The sequence below is a fragment of the Aulonocara stuartgranti genome (assembly GCF_965226115.1).
Source record: "Aulonocara stuartgranti genome assembly, chromosome: 18".
NCBI classification, from domain to species: domain Eukaryota; kingdom Metazoa; phylum Chordata; class Actinopteri; order Cichliformes; family Cichlidae; genus Aulonocara; species Aulonocara stuartgranti.
Genome location: NC_138954.1, coordinates 2,639,815 through 2,664,920, shown reverse-complemented (window position 1 = coordinate 2,664,920; position 25,106 = coordinate 2,639,815). Strand labels below are relative to the sequence as shown.

At 41.4% G+C, this 25,106-nt stretch overlaps 3 protein-coding genes across 8 annotated transcripts; 2 read left to right on the top strand and 1 right to left on the bottom strand.

The window, feature by feature from the left end:
- The first annotated feature begins 4,137 nt into the window (after window positions 1–4,137).
- proca (protein C (inactivator of coagulation factors Va and VIIIa), a) lies at window positions 4,138–10,605 on the top strand. 2 transcript variants are annotated; one of them, XM_082512319.1, is made up of 10 exons: window positions 4,138–4,268; window positions 4,503–4,566; window positions 4,646–4,729; window positions 5,726–5,883; window positions 6,072–6,096; window positions 6,470–6,580; window positions 6,948–7,088; window positions 7,856–7,971; window positions 8,321–8,438; window positions 9,940–10,605. In XM_082512319.1, the coding sequence occupies exons 3-10, from the start codon at window positions 4,660–4,662 to the stop codon at window positions 10,527–10,529; spliced, it is 1,329 nt and encodes a 442-aa protein (XP_082368445.1). In that variant the 5' UTR covers window positions 4,138–4,268; window positions 4,503–4,566; window positions 4,646–4,659; the 3' UTR covers window positions 10,530–10,605. The 2 variants fall into 2 exon arrangements, with proteins under 2 accessions (XP_082368445.1, XP_082368444.1); XM_082512318.1 differs by lacking the exon at window positions 4,138–4,268 and having other exon boundaries at window positions 4,412–4,566.
- A 1,460-nt stretch (window positions 10,606–12,065) lies between these two features.
- Window positions 12,066–25,074, bottom strand: dusp28 (dual specificity phosphatase 28). 5 transcript variants are annotated; one of them, XM_082513676.1, is made up of 4 exons: window positions 25,016–25,074; window positions 20,900–20,973; window positions 16,180–16,599; window positions 12,066–14,489 (listed from the first exon to the last, which is right to left on the bottom strand). In XM_082513676.1, exons 3-4 carry the CDS (start codon window positions 16,522–16,524, stop codon window positions 14,388–14,390), a joined length of 447 nt encoding a protein of 148 aa, XP_082369802.1. In that variant the 5' UTR covers window positions 16,525–16,599; window positions 20,900–20,973; window positions 25,016–25,074; the 3' UTR covers window positions 12,066–14,387. The 5 variants fall into 5 exon arrangements, with proteins under 5 accessions (XP_082369802.1, XP_082369803.1, XP_082369804.1 ...); XM_082513677.1 differs by lacking the exon at window positions 20,900–20,973; XM_082513678.1 differs by lacking the exons at window positions 20,900–20,973; window positions 25,016–25,074 and adding an exon at window positions 17,485–17,825.
- LOC309693978 (uncharacterized protein) lies at window positions 20,290–23,739 on the top strand. The gene is made up of 2 exons (XM_082513673.1): window positions 20,290–20,535; window positions 21,748–23,739. The coding sequence occupies exons 1-2, from the start codon at window positions 20,364–20,366 to the stop codon at window positions 22,194–22,196; spliced, it is 621 nt and encodes a 206-aa protein (XP_082369799.1). The 5' UTR covers window positions 20,290–20,363; the 3' UTR covers window positions 22,197–23,739.
- Window positions 25,075–25,106: the final 32 nt, after the last annotated feature.

Genomic DNA, 25,106 nt, shown 5'->3' with positions numbered 1-25,106 from the left:
CATGTTTGAATGAGTGAGGAACAAGTCAGGACCAAAACTGTGTTGTCATATTGATGCAACAGCAGGTGCTTTATCGTTCCTGTGACCACCTGGCAGTGGTTTGATCCATCTTTACCATTATTAGATTATTGACTAGATTAGTCGTTCATGCTTCAATGTTGCTGGGCAGGCACGCACCTCCAGGTTCAGGTTTATGGAAGCAGGAGGTCTGGCCACTGTCGTTCCTTTGGATTTTATATAATTTTCTGTTAGATCCACAAAGGTTTTCTCATTTTTCTGATTTCTCAGAACACCCATCGTCTAGTTTTTGCCACCTCTTTAAAAAAGAATCCTGTAAACTTTGTCTGTGATTGTAAACCAAAGGCTGGGTGGCACAAATGAATTATGTGTCTATTATTTCTGACTAACTTCTATTTTATCATTAGGTTCAAATGATTAAGTACAAACAAGTACCGCAGTCGCCACATAGTGATGAAGTTGTAATAATTTACTCAGCATGATGTTCAACAATGCAGTAATCTAACACTGAGGAGGCAGCCAGGCTTCACAAAGGGCAGCCTACTTTTTATTAGCACATTTTACTGCACAACAATGATTTTATTCTATGAAAACATCTCATGAGACTGTCTCCATACACAATATTACAAAAACTAATTATACGCCTGGGAAGAAAAACAACTTGTAGCTGAAATTTAAAACTGGCCTAATTTTAAGAGCAATGACACAATGAACATAGAGTTTAAGCTGCAGGTATTTATTTAAGCATTGAGTCTGTACTTTTATTGAATCGAACCTCAGATGCTCCGGTTTATTGCTGCACCGAAGTATTTGAGTACTCTCTGTCCTTTTTACCACGCTCTCGTTGTTTCTTTCTTTTTTCAGCATCGATGTGTGAAGTTCAGATTGCCATGATTTTCTCAGTAAAATGCTTTTTATTCTATTAACACTCAGACAAGTCCATCAGGGTTGAGTACTTTGACCACTTAGACATGTGGAAGACAACAGGTCTAATTTAATTTCCTGCTGGTGGAGAACCCTTACAACATGTGGCTTTTTATTTATTTTTAGTAAAACCAAACTTTTATTTGATTTGTTTTTTTTATGGCAGCTTCAAGAGGGCGATATAGCTGTCAAATGTGGTGCTGCGTCCCTGGAACTAGTTATTTTGTAGTAATGTATAAATAAAATACTAGAATTTTGTATATTTAGCACAGTTTTACCTCCAGGCCTGGCGGGTATCCACCTCAAAGCACCCAAACATTACAGTTCAGCAGAACTGGATTAGTCGAGTTCGTTAAAAACTCGCCTAGTTGGGTAAAATTAGCTATAGAGACCAAAACCATCTTTAGTAGCATGTAGCCTGTAAACATGTTTATTTCTGCTCTGAACTGGAGCTTTTTAACATGTGAGTTTATTGGGACTGAGTCACTTTGGAGCCAGCCTCAAGTGGCCACTATAGGAACTGCAGCTTCTGGTTGGCAGTTCTGTACTGGTTTTACTGGGGGTAGGTAAACCTCCAGGGCAGTGGTTCTTAACCTGGGTGCGATCGAACCCTAGGGGTTCGGTGAGTCGGTCTCAGGGGTTCGGCAGAGCCTCTGCCGTGACATGCTCGGCTCATTTTGTACACCAGTAAAAAACATATGTATGTCTTGAATTTGAAAAAAAATCGTATTTTATTTTTCACTGAAGAGGGGTTCATATGAAACTGGGGGGGTTCAGCACCTCCAACAAGGTTAAGAACCACTGCTCCGGGGTTAAACCGGTGTTGCTAAAATCTTTCTTTGCTTCTGACAGAATATACTTAAAGTAATTAATAGATTTACCATCAATGATAAACTATGTGCAGTCTGATCATAAAGTAAAGATATACAATGCAGCAGGGAGCAAGCCAGGTCTCTCACCAGTGCAGGAAGGCCACACCCACCCACATCACTTTCAAAATCACTTAAATCGCCTGTGGAACCAGAGATGGCTCCTTTATGTCCCGAGGGCAGCTTTTATTCAGAAAAAATGAAAACAGCTGAGGACACACGAGTAAACCAAGCTGAGGTAATGAGGCTGAGGCACAAAGGAGGACACGGAGATGAATGGTTAACCTTAATAAGTGTCCTGGTTTCCACAGCAGGCGGTGCTCAGAGACACTGTGGAGGCTGGCCTGGGTTCACGCCTGTAACTGCTCGCTCTCTGGGTGTTTCCGGCAGCTGACGACGAGACCGGCTCTTTACTTCGGAAGCTTTTGTGGATTTCTCCTCCGAAAAACAAACACAAAAGCTGTTTTAACTCAGACATGTCATGTTTTTAGAGGGTCACGTGACAGCTTCTTTTCATGGAGTCTCTCATCCAATTATGGTCGTTTCTGGCTTTGAGAAAACAAAAATGAACAAAAACTAATGTCAAGGCTGAGGGTTCAGAAAGGTGCTCACAAAGTCATCTAATAGCAAAATCTTACAGCTTCTCTTTCACGTACTCTGTAATGATATATGTTCATTCTTGTGGTTTAATTAAAACAGTGTCAAATACTTGAGTGAATGAATTTATCTATAAATCCTGATGTGAACTGTTTCCTGGGGGAAACCCCTAAAACCTTTTGGCTTTGGTTCAAATCATTACAATCAGCTGATTCCTGTTAAGTGCCGGCTCTGCTTGGAAACCAGCATTTAGGGATAAGACTGTTCTATGACCAGAATAAAGCTCGTCCTGGACACTGGATCTCCAGGAGATAAATGTCAGTCAGTGCTCTGTCCTCTTTCAGAGACAAAAAGCTTTTCTTCCTTATTCTTTCTTGTTAGAAACTGTTCTCCTCCTTCTATTTGGACTTTAATATCTTTCCAATCAGAGGATTATTAGTTATATGATGCCAGTCACTTTATACTCTTTCTGTGCTTGTTCCATAATTTTAATTGAAAAAGGTCTGCTAAAGTCCTGCTTTTCCTGCTAACTGAGCCAATGCGTCACATTTGTGTAAAACAGGACTCGTGCCTTCTTCCTTGTCTGGATTTTTCTTAACAATATTCTATTTTAAAAAATATTAAAGATCAATAAAATGTTTTTAAAAATTAAAAATTACACTGAAAACAAACTAATATTACACTGAAACAAAATAGCTGTATGTAAATGTGTTGAGGATGGCCACAAACCTCACAGACTATGTTTAAATGTCTAACAGCGTCAGCCTGAAGCTGATACTGAAGTGTAAAACTGCAGCCCAGAATGACCTCTCCACCCTGTTTGTGCTGTTGGTGACTGTTGGAGCCTCCAGCAGGTCTGTGCTCCAGCTTTTTGTGTGTGTGACTCAGTGATGTGCTGGTTAGTGCTGCCTGTCGGGACCTTCCTGTGTTCTCTCATCTCCATAGTCCAAAGACACAAATGTTGGTTAATCAGTGATTGCAAATCGGCTCCAGGTGTGAGTGTGTCCTGCCGCTCACACTGTGGCAGCTGGGAAAGGCTCCCGCCTGGTTCCTCTGCAGGGACTTCACATTACCCAAGCATGGTTTCTTCCTGTTAAAGGAGGAATTTTTCCTTCCTGCGTTTTGTGATTTGATCTTGTATAAATAAAATTGAATTGAATTGAAAACCAGATGGTGAACTTTAAAGGAAAGGATACCAGGCTGAAAACGCTACGCCCAGGTGAACAGCATCCACTTTTTGGGATTTCCTTACCTGGATGATTGAGGATGCATCCAGGAATACTTGGCTGTGGTGTCTCCAGCTGTTTGTGCCCACAGCAAAGTGTGATGAAGGTTATAACCAACATGTCTGTCTCTCAATGCATCTCACAGACTGAGCTTGCTAGCGTTAGATGATAACTTAGCAACTCCAAACAGCCAACATTATCTTAGCTTTTAGTCATACCAAGGTCTAGTCTGGTTCACAGGCTTTGGGCTTTGCTCAGTATCTTTACAGATGTCTTGTAGGGTCATAGGTGTTCATGCTTCCAAAGACAGTGATTTAAATGATAGAGACGTGAAGACTTCATCCACGTCCATGTTTGTGGTGAATAACCACAGATCTATTGTGTGGTGGGTACACAGTGAAAAGTCCCACACTATCGTCGTCCTGCTAGTGTCTGAAGGTTTGTAACATTTTGTGAAAATGAGGTCTGATGTGTAGCAGAGTGGGTGGAGGATAAAGGGCAGGTCTGTGTTGACAGTGTTGGTGGACAGCGATCAGCTGCAGACTGTGGACTCTCAGTAAACACTGGGAGTTAGTTATTAACACAGCAGAAACAGCGAAGCATCGTCTCTGTCCACGGCTTCCATTCTTCACATGTAAGTACCAAAACTCTCCTGAAAGCCCCTCGTTTCTCCGTGACTCTGTTTCATGTCCTGTGAACGTTTTAGGATGTTGTCTCTGTGGCCCTGTTGTTAGCTCACAAGGTCAAAGGTTGTAGAGGTTCACACGGTGATCGTGTCCTGCTGTGCCCCTCTGACTGGAGGCCTCTGTGTTCCCTGCTGATCAATCTTGTAGAAATATTCCACTGAGAGATTTTTTTTAACTGGCAGTGAGGACTCGGTTTTGTCTCGTCTGCAGCTCCTCCAGAACTCAACTTTTCAACCCCTTAAATCTGTAAGTGTCATTATGCTGGATGTTAATGCTAACTGGATAAACACAAGCAGTAAAGACATAAATGTCTGATTTCCTGCAGGAGTGATCGAGGTCATGTCCCGCCTCGCCCTCTGTCTGTGTGTCGTCGTTGCTCTGTGGTCGGCGTCAGTCATCAGTCTGTCAGGTAGGTGTGATCAAAGACGAACGGGATAAGTAAACATCAATACGTCTGTAAAAGAAAGAAGAGACACGGAGGTTAGGTAGCCACAGATTTTCTGTTACACGGGTGTCTTGGAGTCTCACTGAATTACATAAACCTGACGGGAAATAATGTGAGAGCTTCACTGTCAGCAGGTCAGCCGTGGAATCTGTTTTAGCAACAAAGCATTCATCTGCCAAGAAAGTGAACCTATTGTGCTTTTACCTGTTCCTCAACTGGGCGCTCATATTAAACATGGACAAAGTTTCAGGTAATGAGGTCAGCGTGCACACCTACCTGATCCTGAGCCAATCAGAAGAAAGCTGGCTCCAGTGGACGGTGACCTTAAAGCAGCGGTCCCCAACCTTTTTTGCGCCACGGACCGGTTTATGCCCGACAATATTTTCACGGACCGGCCTTTAAAGTGTCGCGGATAAATACAACAAAATACAACTAGTACCGAAAAAAAGATTTATTCATAACACACGTGAAAAGACCCAGGAAAACCGAGTTAACGATAAAAATATTAACAAAATAACCCTGAAAACCAGACATTTCACACCTGAGCCTCAACTCTCGTGGCCAGGTACCAAACGACTCACGGACCGGTAATATAATATAATATAATATAATATAATATAATATAATATAATATAATATAATATAATATAATATAATATAATTCTCTCTCCTCTGGGAGATGCTTCAGTCTATTGAACAACTCAGACTGTCCAGATGCTCGCTGATGTCCTGGTCCAGATCTCTCCATTTGTCGTCTCATTAGGAACATTTTCCAGGCATGCATACAACACACGGGAATCACATGAATTGATGAGAGTAAATTCACAGAATCCCAAAGATTTAAGTCCAAATGACAACAAAGTGCTTTCCAAAAATGTGATGTTTGGGGAAAAAACAGTTAAAGAAGCTGTTGTCTTAGCATTGGTCTGCATCACTGTTTCACTCTTTCTGTGTGTTCAGTATTCTCGGACCCACGACGGGCTCACATGCTGCTTCGCTCTCGTCGGGCGAACTCCTTCCTGGAGGAGCTGAAACCAGGAAACCTGGAGCGAGAATGTCATGAGGAGACATGCAGCTTTGAAGAGGCCAGAGAGATTTTCCAGACCAGAGAAGCTACGGTAAGATGTCTCTTTAACACACCGTAGTTCAAAATAAGCAAAAATATCTGGCTTTTTGATTTATGGCTGATGAGAACATGACACAGTAGTGTCGACTTGACAAATACCCACAGGAGGTGTGTGTGTGTTGTTCTGCAGCGATGACCAGATGAGTGCGATTGGTGATGTTTGTTTCTGTGTCTTTACAGCTGGAGTTCTGGACAGTTTACTTAGGTAAGACAAGTTTGTTCAGCTTGACAGTGAAAACATACTAAATATCAGCTTTAAAAATAATACCATGTATAAATTATTAAATATTATTTTAATATTTCTGATGACTGGAATGTGAATGATGTGTAGACTGAGGAGAATTCAGGACAAGGTTCTTCACAGGCTGCATCGTTTATTTCTTGGGATGGGGTGTGATATGCTTGCCTGATTACCCAAAAGCACAAGATTACAGTACATTTACAACAATACGACATCAAATAAGATTTAGCCTGCTTCTGTCTTCCTCCCAAAGCGTCACTAAGGCGAGGCTTTTGACATCTTCTTTCTTTGCAGATAGTCATGGGAAAAATACTCATGTTATCTGACTGTATTTCAGATGGGAACCAGTGTGAGTCCAACAAGTGCAGTCATGGAGACTGTGTGGATATGCTCCGAGCTTACGCTTGCCGCTGTCACTCTGGATATGAGGGCAAATACTGTGAATATCGTGAGTCAGTGTCTTTGGTTACCTAGGAGCATTTCTAACGTTATATTAAAAAAAGACTACAAAAGTGAAGCAAGGAGTGTTCAATATAATGAAACTGCATCAAGCAACAAACCACATCTTTAATTAAAGCTTGAGAATCAACGAAAAGAATACAAATTACCCACTGTGCACACAAACGAACCTAAGTAACAAAGCATTCACGAGGGTTATTTTTTTGCTAAAACTTGTTAGCGAGACTTTGTCTGGCAGCTGGACGTAGCTGCTGTTTGATTTCTTTTACAGGCGGAGTCACATCAATGTAACATTCACTAAAACTTAATGTGAAACCTGAAAAGTTCCCGTGTTCCTGTTTCCCATCTCCATCTAGCTGTAACAGCCACCAACTGCTCCGTGGATAATGGCGGCTGCGACCACGATTGTACGGAGAGCAGTGACGGCCTGTCGAGGACTTGCAGCTGTGTGAATGGATACAAACAGACTAATGACTCCAAGAAATGTGTTCCCAACAGTAAGAGCAGTTCTAGTCTGACTTCACTTGCTGGCTGTAAACAAAATGTTTATTAGCAAGCAAAAATTAAATTCTCTCATCACTTTATATAGACTTGTTATTCAATATATCTTTATGGATTATGATTTTCTGGACAATCCTTTCGATAATGAAGAGCTGACGAGTTGGACAGCACATGTCCTGACACGATTCGCACCTACTGGCTAAAGAAGCTAACTGCACTCCTTGAGTACCTGGAAGCATAAATGAACCACCACATGATTCTTAAGGATTAATCCCATCATCACCACATGGATGCTCCTGTCAGGCATCATAGGAGCTAGCATGAACAGGCACATGGCTCGGTACATGAATGGAGCCCAGAAAGGAACAGGCAGAAACACTAGAGCTGCAAGACACAGGCCTACTAGTAGACAGAGTACTCAATGTCTCACACATGGATGCTAGAACAGGACCCTAAGAGCCTTCATCAACTTAATGGGGATGTGGTGACACCATTAGACACTTCAAGCCAGTTGCACAAGTCAAGTCATCAAGTGAAATTCACTGATGCTGGTTTACTTGCTTACTTGTGTTTCCATATGAACCACAGTTAGTAACTGATCTCAGAACAGTGAACGCAGACTAGTGGCAGTTTGCTTCGCACACTGCTCATCCACAACAGGCAAGCTGCTGGCCTCTCAGCTTGAATGAGATGAAAAGAGAGAGATTATTTTATGTTTCTCTTAATATTTTTCCATTGTAGCTTTAATACAGTGTTTTTACAGGTCGATCATCCTGTGGACAGCTGTTAGCCACCACATCATACAGCCCACCACCGAAAGGCCTCCGTCCCTGGATGGTGGGGGGGCAGGTGGGCAAGAAAGGGGAGAGTCCATGGCAGGTACTACAAAAAAAACCTACAATACACACTGGGTGTGTCATGCTGGCAACTTTAGCTTGTTAGATTTGTATCCTTACAGCAGCCTGCAGTCTGAAATCAAAGTGCTGTAATGGTGATATGGTTATTAAGATCTTAAGACTCCAACATCAGATGTTGGCAACGCCCTCTTTTTATGTTATATACATTTGAATTTGGTAAGAAATCTGCTAATTTGTTTAAATCTGTTCTGTTTTTTTTTTCAAAGATTGAACTAATATGTGAAACAAAGCTGTTTCACAATGTCAAGATGTTATCTTGTCAGTAGAATCCAAGTTGGAGCATTAATACCTGATAGTGTGTTTATCTGTAGGTCCTGGTAATGGATTACAGGGGTCGATTTCACTGTGGGGGTGTCCTCATCGATGAGAGCTGGGTTCTGACAGCTGCTCACTGTCTTGAAAACAGCTTAACGTTCAGTGTACGACTCGGTGAGTTTCCATTGCAGATGACAGACACTAATTATAATTAAATGAAAAATAATCATAAATGAATGACATTGAAGTGATTAGAAAGATCAACGCGGTAACGAACTGATTAACAAACTGATTATAGTGAAGTACAAATGATTGGAGAGACTGCCTGTAGTTTTTACCTGAAAGGCTGATAGGGTCTTGTTTGTTCGCCCACAGAGAGAAAACACTTCAGTTTACCTTAAATTTAATTTGTATGACACAGAAATAAACTAGAAGCAATATATAAAGTTATAAAAATCACCACAGTGAAGTTTTTTAATTTCCTGTGATATTGGGAGAACAATAAGGACGAGACTAAAAGTGATTGTAAAGAACCCTGGACCAGCTGATAAACTGCCCAGAGTTTTGTTTTTGATGAACAGACATAAATTAGCCCAGACAAACACCATGTTCATGCTCATGAGTGTAGTTATTAAAAAAGAAACACAGGCTAAAAGGTTTACAAACTGCTAGGCATGCATAACTGGTGGAGTCACGTCAGTCTATGTTTGATATTTGGGTGAAGAGAACAGCATCGCTGTCAACTGATCACCAGTATTAATTTGTATTAGATGGCAGGAAGATGCCATGGGACTGATCTGTAAACCTAAACAGGTAGTGAGAGTGAGACTCCATGGCAGAGGCAGCTGGTAGGTCAGAAGGTTGTCACAATCCTAAGGACTCCATACATGAACATTAATTCAACAGTGACAAATAAAGCTGGAATACTACTACTACTACTAATAATGGATTGCATTTATATAGCACTTTTCGAGACCCTCAAAGTGCTTTACAATTCTCACATTCACACACTGGTGGAGGCTACAGTTGTAGCCACAGCTGCCCTGGGGCAGACTGACAGAAGCAAGGCTGCCATATCGCGCCATCGGCCCCTCTGGCCAACACCAGTAGGTGGTAGGTGAAGTGTCTTGCCCAAAGACACAACGACCAGGACAGAGCTGGGGATCGAACCTGCAACCTTCCGGTTACAAGAAGGTCACCCATGGGGCGACCGTGGTTCAGGGGGGTGGGAATTAAGTACACTGAGAAAACTCAATGTACTTAAATTTTCCAGTTTTTATTTTTTATTCAACTGTATATACAATTATTTGAAGTAATTTGCTATTTTGCCATTAAGCAGTAAAACTTTACAAAACCAAGGTTGCTGATAGGTTACATTGTAGTCCAGGGGTCTCGACATCCAGGCTCCGAGGGCCAGTGTCCTGCAGGTTTTAGATATCTCCCTGGGTCAACACCCCTGATTTAAATGATTAGTTCATTATCAGGCCTCTGGAGAACTTCAAGACATGTTGAGGAGGTAATTTAGCCATTTAAATCAGCTGTGTTGCATCACGGACACATCTGAAACCTGGAAGACACCGGCCTTCGAGGCCTGGAGTTCGAGATCCCTGTTGTAGTCAGAGTGAAAACACACATCAGCTTTCATTAACCATGAGTCCACGCCCTGTGTTTTTAGGTGACTATGAGCGTCTTAAACAAGAAGGCACTGAGGTCATCCTGGATGTTGTCCAAGGTTTCAAACACCCGAACTACAACACCAAGACCATGGACAATGATATTGCCCTGCTGCGCCTACAGACCCCCGCTCCCACGACTGAGTACATCGTCCCCATTTGCCTGCCAGGACGCGAGATGGCCGAGCGGGTGCTCCACCTGAACGGCACTAAGACTGTTGTCTCTGGCTGGGGCAAAGAGGACATGAACAGCACTAAGCACAGCTCAGTGCTCAACGTTATTGAAATCCCATTGGTCAGCCACAGCATCTGTACTCAGCAGATGTTCCCCCACACGATCTCCAACAACGTCCTCTGTGCCGGTATCCTTGGACAGAGGAAGGATGCCTGTGAGGGTGACAGTGGGGGCCCGATGGTCACTCTGTACCGGGACACCTGGTTCCTGGTTGGCCTGGTTTCCTGGGGTGAGGGCTGTGGACAGCTGGACAAACTGGGAATCTACACAAAAGTGTCCAACTACAATAATTGGATCAATAGTGTGCGTGAAGAATGGGACAGAGGCCATCGCCCGGAAGGACGCCCACGCTTCTGAACCAATTTATCCACAACAGCTGTTTCGGGCTCTGTTCTGTTGAACCCACATAAAAATGTAACACACTTTGTTAAATAAAATGATTTACCATGAAGACGCAGCTGTTTGCTTTTTTAAAACCAGTGATTTCCACTAGTTCCAGACAATTTAAATTCCCTCTGACCTGTAGTGCTACGTATCTGTTTAAAATAATGTGAAATACTCAATTAATCAATGGAAAAATGTCTTCCTATAACAAAACCAAATGGTGTTTGCCTTTAGATGCTCTAAGTGCCAAAAAATATATTTGTATCAGCTGACTCTTTCCAGAAATTACTGTTGAATTACTCAAAAAGAAAATCTTTGATGAAAAATCTAGGACTTATTTTCTTTGTATCAAATTACATCCATCAAATAAAGGAAAACATGCAAACATTACAGCTCAGCTGCTCTCAGTGTTTCAAGCCTCTCACCACACAGGTCACAGCCATAGTTTGGTAAGATATCATCGTCTCCTTGAACAGACAGAGATTTGATCGTGGGCTAGGGTGGAGTCCTGTATCCATGAAGTGTACCTGCTAATTAGTACAGAATATGTCTTTGATTGGCTACACCACAGAGACTCTCTGTTAGTTTGATTCTTGGGTATTGAATATAGCTCCTGGGACATGGAACGTTACATCTCTGGTGGGGAAGAAGTCAGAACTAGTTGGTTCAAATTGTTGGCACTACGTTGGACATGTTTCTGGTGAGCCTTGGATCTGTTCATAGTTTTTTTATGGACAGAATATCTAGCTGTAGTAGTTATAAAAGGTTTTTATCTTTGGATTTTGTGGGATTTTCTTTGATGTGGTTCTGTGGCTTCATCGATTGGGGACCTCTCTCTCTCTTCATATGTGTGTACGTGTGTGTGTTTCTCTGGCGAAATTCAGCATGGTTCCGACAGCAGTTTTATGTTATTGTACAATCCTTAGTACATTTCGCGTGTGTGTGTTTGGGGGAGGGCAAAGGGAGTGTTCGCCCAGGGCGCCAAACAGGCTAGGACCGCCACTGGGGACGAGTTACTACCCAAGGTGTAGGAGTTCAAGTATTTTAGGATCTTGCTCACGAGTGAGACGTGCGATTGACAGTTAGGCTGGCGGGACATTCACAGTCATGCGGCTGCTGTACCAATCTGTTGTGGTAAAGAGAGAGCCGAATGAGAAAGCCAATTTGTTATTTCACTGGTATATCACGCCATCGGCCCTCTGCTCAACACCAGTAGGGGAAGTGTCTTGCCCAAGGACTCGAACCAGCAACCTTCCGATTACAAGACGAACTGCCAACTCTTGAGCCACGATCACTAGACTAACAACTGTGAGCCTTACTCGTGTCTTTGGAGTATTTTTAATCAAATATTGTGGTTTGCAGTGTTTTTTACTTCAGCTTCAGAAACAAACACATCTCAGGACAGGAATAAAACATAAAGTTAAACCTTGGCCAACATATTGTAGACAATGACCACAGAGCTCATTTTTGAGTGATCAACATTTAACTTTATTTTTATTTTCTCACAAACGATTGTTTACAGCAGCCTGGTCTTAAAGAGGCAGGGCAGGATTATTTCTTTAAGCGCCTGTTATGGTAACACCCTTTAGCTAACACAGACATCTGTTTGCTTTTGTAATTATAGACTCATTACAATAAAAACTGAGGTCACAGGTGGTTTAAATAATATCTGTGCAAATAAAATCATTGCTTTTAGATTCAAATGGCAGCATCAAAAGGAGGACACACCTGAGATCAACAGTAAGACTCTGCAGACACCAAAGATTTTCACAAGGTTTTTTGTTTTGTTTATTAAAAGATAATTATTAACCAGAAGCAGCATTAAAACTCACAGAACACATTTAACATATAAAACTGCTGAATTTCACAGACTTACATGTTTTACGTTCAGACTTAATAAGCTGCCAAAATGTTAAAAATTCAGACCGTTTCCCACATATGTACTTGAATGTGTTTGTTTCTTTTCTACTATTTTAACCTGAGTATTTAATATGTTGTATATTTACAGAGCTTTAAGACATCTGATGGAGCATTAAAAAAACTGACAATTAATAATTCAGTGGCTCTTTAAGGCAAGACATTTTTGTTTGTGTTCTTTTGTTTTTATGCCCAGTTTCAAGATTTTGTGCTTTTAGAGATTAATAATTAATCTTCTTTCTTTCTTTTTGTTTTTTTGTTTAATTAAACATAAAAGACCAGGAACATGTTGCTTTCCTGTTCATGTCCAGGAAAATGTTTTTCCCGTGTATCATTCAGAGGCTGATTCATAGAATATTAATATAAACTGTTACTTGATCTCGACATTATTATCAGTTTTATAAGGTGATTTAAACTAAAAAGCTTTCAAATCTCTAACTTGTAACAACCTTTGACTTTACTATGACAACATAAAAAGTTTAAAGATTTCTGTTCTGGAAAATTTCAGCTTTTCACTTATTTAAATGAACAATTCCACGTTGGCATATGTTAACCTAAGTTCAAATTAAATCTCAGGTGAAGTTAAATTGGAGCCTCCTGGGAAATAATTCTTTTACAAATAATAAATGTAAAGGTTTTGTGTGAATTTAACAAGTTTTAACAGGAGAGGCTTAAGTACCTGGAAAGCTCCATATTATCACATCTTAACTGAAACTCTCAGTGTAACATCATCCATGCTCTACAGTGAAACTGACCTAGGATCAGTGAGATAGCCTCCTAAGGTTACATCCTGTCAGAATAAAATCCAGGTGAGTTCTCATTTAATCAGGTTCACAAGAGAGACGCTGATGAAGATCGAAATCTCACGTCACGGTTTATTATCATCCCTGAGCTTCTTTGTGGATTTTTTTAATGTTTCAGATCAAATTAAAGAGGAGCCTGACTCGTCACGTGTTCACGGGGCTGCATTATTTTCTGTGTAAGTGATTCCACCTAGAGGTAAAAGGTGGGACTGCAGCCACGTGTGCTCAGACTTGGACAAGAAAAGAAAACTGAGTGTTTAGACAGAAAATAATCATTCTTTTTGATTTTCTTATGATTAGTGAACCACTGAGAGGACAAGCATAAAAATAATCAGTTTTTATACTATTTTGTTGCCAATTATGGTTTAAAGTATTTTATTTTAATTTAAATAGAAGTATTGGCTGCAAAGTAATCAATAGTGAAACCAACGGTGAGCAGCAACCTGATAGATCATAACTGATAATTGGATAATAAATATACTTCTTAGTTCATATTTTGAACTTTTAGATATAAACCACATTTTCGCTCTTTTTGATGTCTTCATCTTTTATTTTCCACAAACTTGGTACAAATGTTGTCCTGTCTGTTTTTTCTTTAAGTGCTTTGTAGCAAAGTAAAGGTTTATAAAAGAAATAATGTTATTGTGATTACGTACAGTAAATGAGCCTCGTTTTCTGTAGATGAACATCATGTAGCGTGTATGTTCAGTACATTTAGGAGGTAACAGTTCCACCTTCACTTCAGCTTAGTTCAAATTTTATAGTTAATTTGTCTTCTTATGTTATTTGACTTGATTTTAAAAAAATCTATACTTTTTCTCATCAGCTCCACTTGTTCAGTTTTGTAATAAAACTTTCCTTAAATATTGTTTTTATCAGGTCACATTTTAGACACTCAGATATCTTCAGGATCCTAACATGAAAATAAGTTCAATACATATTTGTTGGGACTTCTTTTTAAAAACAGGCCGTAATCTAGAGGTTAATTCATTCATCTAAGCCTTAATTAAAGTGACGGCGTGTAAAATCCTGCAGAAGAGGAGGACGGAGGTGAAGAAGCTTCAGCACCGCTTCTGTTTTCGGCTGCGGACTCTGAGTTTTGTGAGAAGGATCAGGACTTTCCTCGTCTCCGCTTCAGCTCCTCTTCGTATCTCTGCAGCTGAGACATGAAGCCGGGGTTCGGGTCGATCACGTAACGAGCCGTCTTGACTTTCTGGGAAAAGGGAAATGAACAGTGACGAGCTCTGGTTGTTTCTAAGGATCTGTGGTTGCTCTGCATGATTTGTATTTCTGTACTTTACAAGTTATTTTAATATTTTCTAAATATTTTTGTATTTCATAAATTTTTTCCTGTTTTCTGTTATTTGTTTTATGGACGTATTTTTTTTTCCATTACCTGTCATAACGTTTGCAAAACTTCAGTCCTTCATTTCTGTCAAATCATAAAACTCATTTAATGTTTGAAGTTATCGGAGAAACTGTGGGAAAATATTTTAGTGAACAGTATAACATCTGATTTAAACTCTAAATATAAATTAATAATAAAAAGAAGTGATGATTAATAAATAGATAATGCATAAATTCAGCTTCTTCTCAACACAACAAGATGTGGAAGATTTTTTAAAGTGTTTATGCTGTTTTTCAACAATTTTTTCCAAAAAATTTTAATTTTACGTTACAAAAAGCAAAAAAGACATTAAACAAAGATGTGTTTCTGTTGTTGGGGTTAAACAGATAGTTAATGTTATGAATATAGGTCAGTAAATAAAATTTAATTAAATAACATTTTTTCTTTTTCATTTGAGCCAAATCTGCAGCACAAAACAGGACCAGGGGTGTCAGCCTTCAGAGAAGGGCTGATTTGTTGTATTTGTCCCTTCTGAGCATGAATATAGCAACGCTCAGTGTGCAGCTCATCTTTCAGTGTTGTGTTCAAGGGCACTTTGGATAATAAAAGCTTCAGCGTCAGAAAACAAACCTCTCAGCTGCAGGTTGAGCTCAGTCCTCCACATTTTTGACCTTCATGCAGCAGGATTGGGCTGATTTAGACGGCTCAAAGCACAGTGAGACTTATAAATAGGATGATTGGCATTTTAAAATCTGCAAAATAATACTTATTAAATGATAAACAAAAACTGTATGTGTGAAAAACTCTGAAGCAACCAAAAGTTCAGCACTTTTTCTGTGACTTGTGTTCACTCTATTACTCTTTCAGTCCTCAGACCTTCATTTGAAGACTTGATCATTATTTATCAGCACGTTCTCCCAAAGCGTAATGCTAGGTGACAAATCGTCAACATATTACGTTTTCAAGGCACCCAACACATTCCTAAATGACGAGATTGGAAAAATGAGGAAATATGACAACCGTTTGGACTCAATCTACACATCTTTGTTCATTTTCTTCAAACCTCTTGGGAAAACACTATTTAACGTCATTAAAGTGCTGGTTAAAGTTAGGAATAAAGTTATGGTTAGACTTAGGGAGAAGGTTAGGTATAGGGCTGGAATACATGGCTGGAAGGTCTATTACCGCGGGAGCGTCATTCCACTGGATTTCATCCATAACCTGGTGCGGACCATAAGAACGCGGAAGGTCACTTTTCGCGTTCTCACGGTCCGCTGCGGGACGTGACAAAACGTCGAGATGTTACGTCTCGGGAGAGAGAACAGTATTTATGGAACCTAACAGCTCCTCTAAGAGTGAACAAACTCAGCAGTTTGTTTAATCAATGTGCAGTTTATTTTCCAATAAACAAAGTGTCACATTTATAATCTGCCTCACAGTCAGCAGGAGGAGCTCGGGGTCTGTGGAGGGTGGACAAAGTTCATCACTAACACCAGATGCCAAAGTTGTAACCTGTACAAAAAGTAAAGTAGAGCAGGGTGGGATAGATCCTCACCTGTAAGGCGTCTGTCAGGGACAGTTTGCGGTGCTTCATCAGGTAGGCGATGCAGATCGTGGCCGAGCGGCTGCGTCCGTTCTTACAGTAGACGACGCTGCGTCCGCCGCGGTTCGCCTCCTTCTGGATGGCGTCGGCACAGCGGTCAAAGTGGCTGTACAGGTCCTCGTTGGGGTCGTCGTAGACGGGTATCTGCAGCTTGGTGATGCTGCTGGAGGGAAACGGCTGCTGCTTGGACACGTTGATGCAGAGCGTCACCGCCTCCTGCTGGATGAGCTCGTCGCTGCAGGCTGAGCGGGCGTTACTGATGAACAGAGCGTTGGTGACTTTACACAGCTGCAACATCCTGGCCAGGCTGTGGAAGAACTGACCCTCGTGGGCTTCCTTACACTGTCAGTGAGGCTCACAGGTAACTAGTGCCTGGAGAGAGAGCGGTGTCGGGTTCAGCAGTCTATTTAACACTGAGAAAATGATTAGTTAGTCTCTGACTCTGTTGCAGAGTTCAAGGCTACACCCGTCCATCCACTCTGACTTCCTCCTAAAAGTAAAACTAAAAGGAACGACATTCATTCTTTACTTTTAGTTATTATTTAAATGAATATCTTTTCTGCTTGCTGAAGTAGAAGTGTGAAGGTAGAGCCTCGCGTAACTTCTGATGTGCGTTTGTCAGCTTCTTTTTTTAACTGTACAGTGTTTCACTTGCTGCATACTGAGCTGAATCTTTTACAGATATTACAGATTTGTTTTTTGTTAAAGAAAAAAATAACCTTCTCTTTACATACCAGGTCTTGAATAATCTGGTCGTCTCATATCGTAAAACTCTATCATGTTACTCCATCAGTCGTTAACTTTTGTCTTCTCTCTCCTACAGTTTCTTTTTTCTCATTGTTCTTCATGTGTTTCTCACAGAGGATTGTTTGATTACCTCTAATATTGTATTGTACAGCTTCTGCTGTTACCATATAAAGCGCTTTGTAGTGGTAGTGGTATAAATAATAACACGTTTAATGTATTGATGAAAAATATATTTGCAAGATTAATCAGGACCTTATTCACTGGATCACATATGAGATTCTTTTGCTTTTCCTTGTTTCACATTTCTGTAAATAAAAGCTGGATAAAGTACACGTCAGGATATCAGCTCGCGCTACAGGATTTTAACCTATTGATGATTCACAAAGAAAATAAATCTTAGTTGAAGCATTTTACTTGGCATATGTCATCTCAATAATATAATAAAGGTACAGACATTAAATATTCTCTGTGGCCCCAGTGACAGAGATTTAAGATGTTCAGTTAACCTACAGAAACAGCAGGCAGTGAACGCCTCACACTCGCTGAACACAAGGACGCCGTGACTCACGTGCGGCTGATCTTCAGGCTCCTTCACGCTCAGTTTGTGCTTTAAAGACGCGCCATGTTCGCTTCGTGCTGACAGGAGAGCTCAGACTGCTCCGGTCTGTTCAGGCCTCCTCATGATGACCCGGAGCTGTTCTGACCCGCACACCGACACCGCACACAGAACAGCGCACACACCACAATGCTGCTATATTTACCGCTGCTGACAGCCGCTCTGCTCTGGGTCTTAAAGCTGCTCAGATCCATGACTAAAATAGATGAATATTTGATTTTCATTTGATTTTATTATTATTGTTTTTATATGTTTTTGGAACTGGGTTTGTTTGCATAAAGATTGAAATGATAATTTTAATTACAGATAAATTACATATAAAAAATAAGCATCTGTATTGTATAAATATTGCACCTGTTAATGCCATAAATAATTCTGTAATTTTTTTTGTTTGGATTTGTACTTTTAAATTTATATTAACTTCTATCAGGCTTCATGCACCAGTACTTACTTTACTTAAAAAAAAACTTAAAATGAATGAAACAATGACTTCACCTCATCATATTTTTATTTATTTATCATCTTAATATACTACAATGCCAACAAAATAAAATAAGTAATATTCAGTCAATTTCATCTGCTTACTTTGCTTTATTTTCTCCTTATTGTTTGTTTTTGATCCTCTTTTCAGAAAATGATCCCAAAAACAAATTATGTGCATGAAAAGAGTCGATGCGAGCAGGTAAAGTCATTGTTTCATTGTTCTTAATTTTTTATTATTTTTTATTATTTTTATTTTTTATTTATTTATTAATTTTTTTGGGGGGGGGGGATTTATTTATTTATTAAAGAAATTAATGATTAAACTGTTATTGTTGTATATGTATTACTGACACTTTAAGAAGAGAGCAGGCAGAGTGGAGTGGGTGGATGATTTGTGACTGAAGGAGAAGGTTTACACGATGGTAGTAAGAGCTGCTGTGATGGCTGCTCGGGTGACATGACACGTGACACATACATGATAAGCTGTAAATCTTATAAATGTCGCAGTGATGATTTTTAGTAAGTCTTTAAAAGACAAGTGACATGACACCGTGACAGCGACATCAAACAAATAAACACGCTGTCAGATTATGGTATAAAACCATATTATACAGTGAAAATGGAAATGATGGCGGAGGGTAACACCACCTGGGTCTGGGTGCAGTTTCCCCCCCTCCAGGGGCAAGGGTACCTAGACCCGGTTTGTAGAGTACGCTTGGGGAGTGTGATCGTGTGTACAGCGTCTCTTTATGTCTGTCTCCACGTTGGTTGAGTGTGGAGTAAGTGCATATGAGAGCATGAGGGTGGGAATGGATGTTTGTATCTGTGTGTGCCTGTATGTCTGTGTCTATATGTCAGGTTGGGTATCAGACGCCACCTCTCTGGGGACACCTCAGGCCCTCCAAGGTTTGGAGGCCTATCTCCCCCTACCACCACTTCCCCTGCCAGTGGTGGACTCCCTCAGGTGTCGGTGCGTTGGTGGTTCTTTGTGTCTGGGGATGGGCGTCCAGGTACACGCCGGCTCACTCCTTGGCGGCCGCTTATCGGGGCCTGGAGCCTGGGGCTCGCTCGGGCCACTTCGGAGGTGGGGTGCCCCCGGCCTCTCGGCCTGGGGCTCGGTCACTCAGGCACGGCTGGCTGCCGGCGGAGCTCACGGGCGCGTCACTGCAACTCCCCCTGGCTTCTGCTCCGCGGCTGCTGAATGAGCCCTCAACTGGGACTCTCCTCAGCTCTTTCTGGGACAGTGGCGCAGCTGCCCCTCTGTTGGTCTTCCTTGGTCTCTTGTGTTCTGGGGGCCTCTGGATGTCTGGAGTTTTGATCTCCTCCACACCTGCTTCATGCCCTGGAGGACGGGGCTGTGCCCCCCCCACACCCTCTAGCAGATCATTACATGAAGGAACCTTTTAAAAAAACAAAAAACAAGCACGTCCATGCTCACAGGTGTACACACGGGTGATCACACTCACAAACTACACCCTTTTTGGCTCCTACCTCAAAGCACACTGTGTTCTGTTGATCTTATGTGCTGCACAATAATGTTTAACATTTAGTATTTACTGTCATATTCCCATATATCATTGTGATGTTGTTTATTCTATTACTCTTGTTCTCTTCTGCTTGTTTTCTTTTTTCTTTCTCAGCAGGTGATCCAGGTGATTGATATATGCATTTTTTTCTTTTTTTTTTCTGCTCATTCTGTTGGTTTTTGCCTTTTGCCCTTCTCCCCCGTCCCTCTTCTCAGCTGTTTCTCTTTCCCTCTTTCTTTCTCCCCTTCTTTCCCCCAGTCAAGTCTGTCCCGTATTCAGTAAGTGAAAATAAAATAAACAATAAAAGGTGAATCAAATGGACCATTATGGCAAGGCTGGGATGGTCAATTTGGTAAAGTAAATCCGTTGGGCATCTTTCTTTGCCTTTAGACAACAATTCTGAGGGCAAAAGAGCCAAACGGGACAGAAAAAAAAAAAATGGAAATGATGGCGGCCTGCGATTACTTACTTTCAATAACTGTGCCAGTACAAAAAATAAAAAATAAAAAACAATAATAAAATAATAAAAAACAACAATAATAACTATTATTATTATTATTATTATTATTATTATTATTATTATTATTATTATTATTAATATTATGTAAGAAATAACGTTTGGCAGTAATTTACCGAGAGCGGAACTTTAAAAAACGTCTCAGCTTCATTCAGAACCTTTAATGGTGCAGCACACAGCGGAAGCAGATTCAGCAGAATCCGGAACTGTAGAAGGACTTGTGCTGATCGTTTAATCGAAAGTAAAAATGTCCACAGTGGAGTTTCTGATAAACTTTGTCAACGAGCGGCTGTCTGCCGCCGTGGATGAAATTTTCACGGTGTTTGAAAACACGATCGTCAAATACGAGCAGGACATCGAGCGGCAGCGCAGGCTGCTGGAGAGCTTCTGGAAGCCGGAGATCAAGCTTCAGAGGATCGGTAGGCTAACCGGGATGAATGAGTGTGAGCCTGCGGGAGCTCCGAGCTCTTTATGTCATCCTCGCAGACCAAAGTAACAATAGTAATATTAATAATGATAATAATAATAATATGAGAAATGCGGAGTTAAAAGCAGACACCTTCAGCTTTTAGAAAGATCAGACTGAGGTCAGAGCAGCAGAGACGCTGACGGCTCAGCATGCCCACAGGCAGGTAACGTGGCTCCGGCTGGTTAGCGGTAGCGGGCTCCTCAGGTCTGTACACTTGTAGAAATCACCGTAACTCACCGAGTCTGTCACAGCTTCTAACGCCAGACTTGTAGTGATGATACAGCACAGCTGGGTGGTGTAGCTCAGCAGCTCACCTGCTAATCAGAAGGGTGGGGGTTCCCTCTGCTCCAGAGTGTCTGTGGGCAGGATGCTGAACCTGAGCTGCTGACTGTTGGATAGGTGCAGAAAAGTGTGTGTGACAGAATGGGTGAAGGAGACATGTTGTAGAGTAGAAAAGTGCCATTAGGACTTTTGTATTTTTTTGTGTGTTTGGAGAGATTATATCTCTCGGCTGGCCTGGGAACGCCTTGGTATTCCCCCGGATAAGCTGGAGGAGGTGGCTGGGGAGAGGGAGGTCTGGGCCTCTTTGCTTAGGCTGCTGCCCCCGCGACCCGGCCCTGGACAAAGCGGATGAAGATGGATGGATGGTTTGTGAAATTGGATCAGAAGGAAACTAGTACCTGCACTTAGCTGATCTGTACTTGTACTCTGTGTACTGTATTAAATCTACTCTGCAGATACGTTATAACCAGATCTCTCTGAAACCCAAGTCACATCAGTTCCTCCTGTGAACTTCCAGCTACTTTTTCAACAAAGGTTTTGAATTAATCAGAAAATAATCACTATCATCTCAAAATAAAGACTCCCTGAAGCTCCTGGAGGGAGCTTGTCTGTTGGAATGGACGCAAGAGCATTTACAAAGATGTGGAAGAATATGTCAAACATGTTTACCTCTTAAAATTTCCCCAGCAGAGTAGGTAGGGAGGCAGAATAATGCCCTGGCATTTTATTTGCTTCTGACGGCTGGCACAGCTTATATGACACACGAGACGCGACCACAAGGTCTCAAACACCAACACAGAAGTTTAAATCACCTGCTAGGTCAGGATTGTACTCTGTGCTTATTTATGGACTGTTACTAACATTTATCTTGTCCCTGCAGACCACCCACAGCTCCACGTCACTGCAGCAGAGAAGGTTCTTCCTAAAAAGCGTCTCTGTAACCAGGAGAGGAACTGCAGCCTGAACCAGGAGGAACCAGGGCCTCCTCATGTTAAACAAAAACACAAGAAACTGTTGTCCAATCAGCAAGAACCAAAGCGTCCACAGATCAAAGAACAGCACAAACTCAGGAGGGAGGGAGTGCAGTCGGCACTGAAGCGTCACACCGAGAGCTTTGTGGTGACTCCTGTTTATGAGGAACATAGAGAACAGGAACCAAATGATGGCCAGATTCTCTTTCACAGCTCCCCAAACTGGAGTCTGATAGGAAGCAAGCACGTGAGGTCAGGATCAGCCGCAAACGTGGACGAGAAACAAAGAAGGAAGCGCAGAAGAAAGGCCAATGAAAGAAACTGTAGAAAACTCTCCCACGTCCAAGAGTCAGCATAAAAAAGTCTGCAAAATGTGAAGTGGGTAAAAAAACTTGTATGAAAAAGTCCCAAATGCTGAAGCTTCCCAGGATCCGCACACGTGAAGCTGCACACGTGTGATACATAGTTGTAGGTTGTAAACTGTCACTCCACACAAGAAGTTGTGTTCAAGCAAGATTTGCACTAAATGTCACAGAAATACAGCAAACGTGTGTTTCAGGCTGCAAGAAAGCTGCACGAATATCTTTGGGGAAAAATATGTTTCGAAGTCAGTCACAAGCATTTCATACGTTTCAAAGATTTTTATTTGCAAATAAACTGCTGAACGAGTCGGTGTTTGCAGAGACAACGTGTGCTGCAGCTCAGCTTCTGGGTCAAATCCTGATTGTTCCTGCTTTATCACAGCTCCAGGATCAGTTTGTGAGCTTCTGCTCTTCCACCTGCTTTTTAAGGTTTGACCAAACTAACTGTCAGTCGATGACCAGCTGAACGTTTTCCAGCATATCACAAGAAAGTGATACCAAGTCGCTCGGAGGAGAATCAAATGAACATTTTGGATCTGTGACCAGGAAACTCCTGGGATTTACATACATTTGATTTATTTGGCAATAAAATTCTTTTAAAAGTGTGAAATGTTCCCGATGGTTCTCGATTACATCATAAAATCATGTAAAACAGCAAATTTGTGCCAGTAAAAAAAACCAAGTCTATAAATGCAGACTAACAGAGCGAGCTGTGAGGCCATCTTTGAGTTTCTCTGAGGTCCTGGAGGAAAAGCTTACACGTTTGCACCACGTGTGTAGTTCCTGATGTCAGTATTAGAAACAAATTGTAAATATTCCGTTCTTTTTTCTTTTGTTTTAATAAATGAGGTGAATTAAAGACCGAAGCTCTAAATTCTAAATGAGTTTGTTACTGAGTAACTGTGCATGTCCTTTCAGCTTTCTTTATTTTATTAATCATGTATAAATGCACTAGTTGTACATAGATTGATACGTCTGATGTTTTGAAGATGTTTTATCATCTTTTCATTGTTCAGGTTTTTTAAAGTGACACTCGAGTTCTGGACGTTTTCTTTAATAAATGATTCACAAACCAACAGTCGGCTCTCTGGGATCCTTCATCGCACTCGCGAGCGCTTAAGTCAGACATGGCGTCTCCTGCTGTTTCATCACTAAGCCCACACGTTTACAGATGTTTTGCTGTGGCCTCCATGTGAGAAACAGCTCATCGTTCGTTGGGCACTCAGCAGCTTCATTCTTCTGAAGCTCAGATTGAAATGTTGTTTTGACTAATAGACAGCAGGGGGCGCCTCCTCACATGCAAAAGGAAGCAAGAAAATGAACCTGCTCTTCTCTTGACCTCTGACCTCAGTAAATAATTTCCTGATGAGTTTGTCACAGAAACTGTGCTCCTGTGAATTCTGTGGGAAGGGTTTCAGTCAGAACAGCGATTTAACGGCTCGCCTGAGGATCCACACCAGTGTGAAGCTGCATACTTGCAAAACATGCAGGAAGTGTCTCCAAAATCACTCGAGCGTAGCGAGCCACGTGAGAATCTACATGTGGGAGAAACTACATCTGGAAAAAAAATCTGAAGAGGTTCAGCTTCATGACGCCATTCGAGAGGAGAAGCTGTATTCTTGTTAACTGTGCGGGAAACGGTTCACTCAGAGCGGCAGCTTGAAGGTCCACATGAGGACTCGCATGGGCAGGAAGCCGTTTCCTGCGGGATGTGTGGGAAAAGTTTCAGAAGCAGCAGCAACCTGCCGGTCGACACGAGAACCACAGAGTGGAGAACGGGGAAGCTTCCAGGCGGGACGCCACAGAGCTGAAACATCAAATCACAGATGATGGAGAAATCATCTGTGACTGAAATGTCCATCACCCAGAGTCAGAGCGCTGTTAGAGGAGTTATGAATGCACCAACCCCGTGTTTGGGCTGGATATTAGTCTGATGACAGAAACCGGGTCAAGTGTCCTGACAACAGCTCAGTCTGTGGGCTGATCTAGTTTTTTCAGCTCTGAGCTGTTCTGTGTTTCACAAGACGACTGCAAAGAAATAAAGTCCTGTTTTTATTTATTGTTTTACTTACTTTGAACATAAAAGAACGATTCAGTTTCTTCCTCATCGTGATGAATAAATCATTTCATAGGTGCTGATGTCAATACTGGAAAAGTTCAGTCAGTGTATCTCTGTGAAAATACTGTCTTCAGTTTTTACAAAATATCTAAAATACATTTAAACATCATGCTGTTAACTTTTCTAATATTTAAAATGTCAGCAGCTCAAATTCTTGGTATAAAAATGAGACGTGACAAGAAAATGAACGAGGAACTGAGACCGTCGCTTATTGAAAAAGAAATCAGCGCCTTTTGTTAGATTCACGCACCCTGTTTGACACATGTGAAGAACTGGTGATATTCTTCCTGCCTTACAATGTGTAAGCTTCATGAAACAAGGTTTGTGTGTGATTCAACCCACAACCCGCTGTTTTCATTACATGCTCATTATAAAAATGTCTTTTTCGTCACAGAGACCTTTCGTATTTCAGAACTGTCTCATGTACAGAGACCAAGCTGAACTTGAACTTTCACGGCTGGCCTGAGGGCGCCTTGGTGTTCCCCGAGACGAGCCGGAGGAGGTGGTGGTGGAGAGCGTGGTCTGGGCTTCTCTGCTGAGGCTGAGCCAGCCCCGGATAAGCAGAAGCGAATGGATGGATGGACATTTGACATGTTTTCTATGTTCTATTGTAATGTGACCTGTTTTTACATTTTACAGCCCATCCAGACTTTTAGGAATTTGTTTTAGTTTATGACTCACGTGATTTTCACTTACATTTAATCTTTTTGATCCGATTCTTCTGGCAGCAGAAAACCTTCACAGCAGTCAGACTTTGTTTCTGTCATTAAAAACATTTACAGTCATG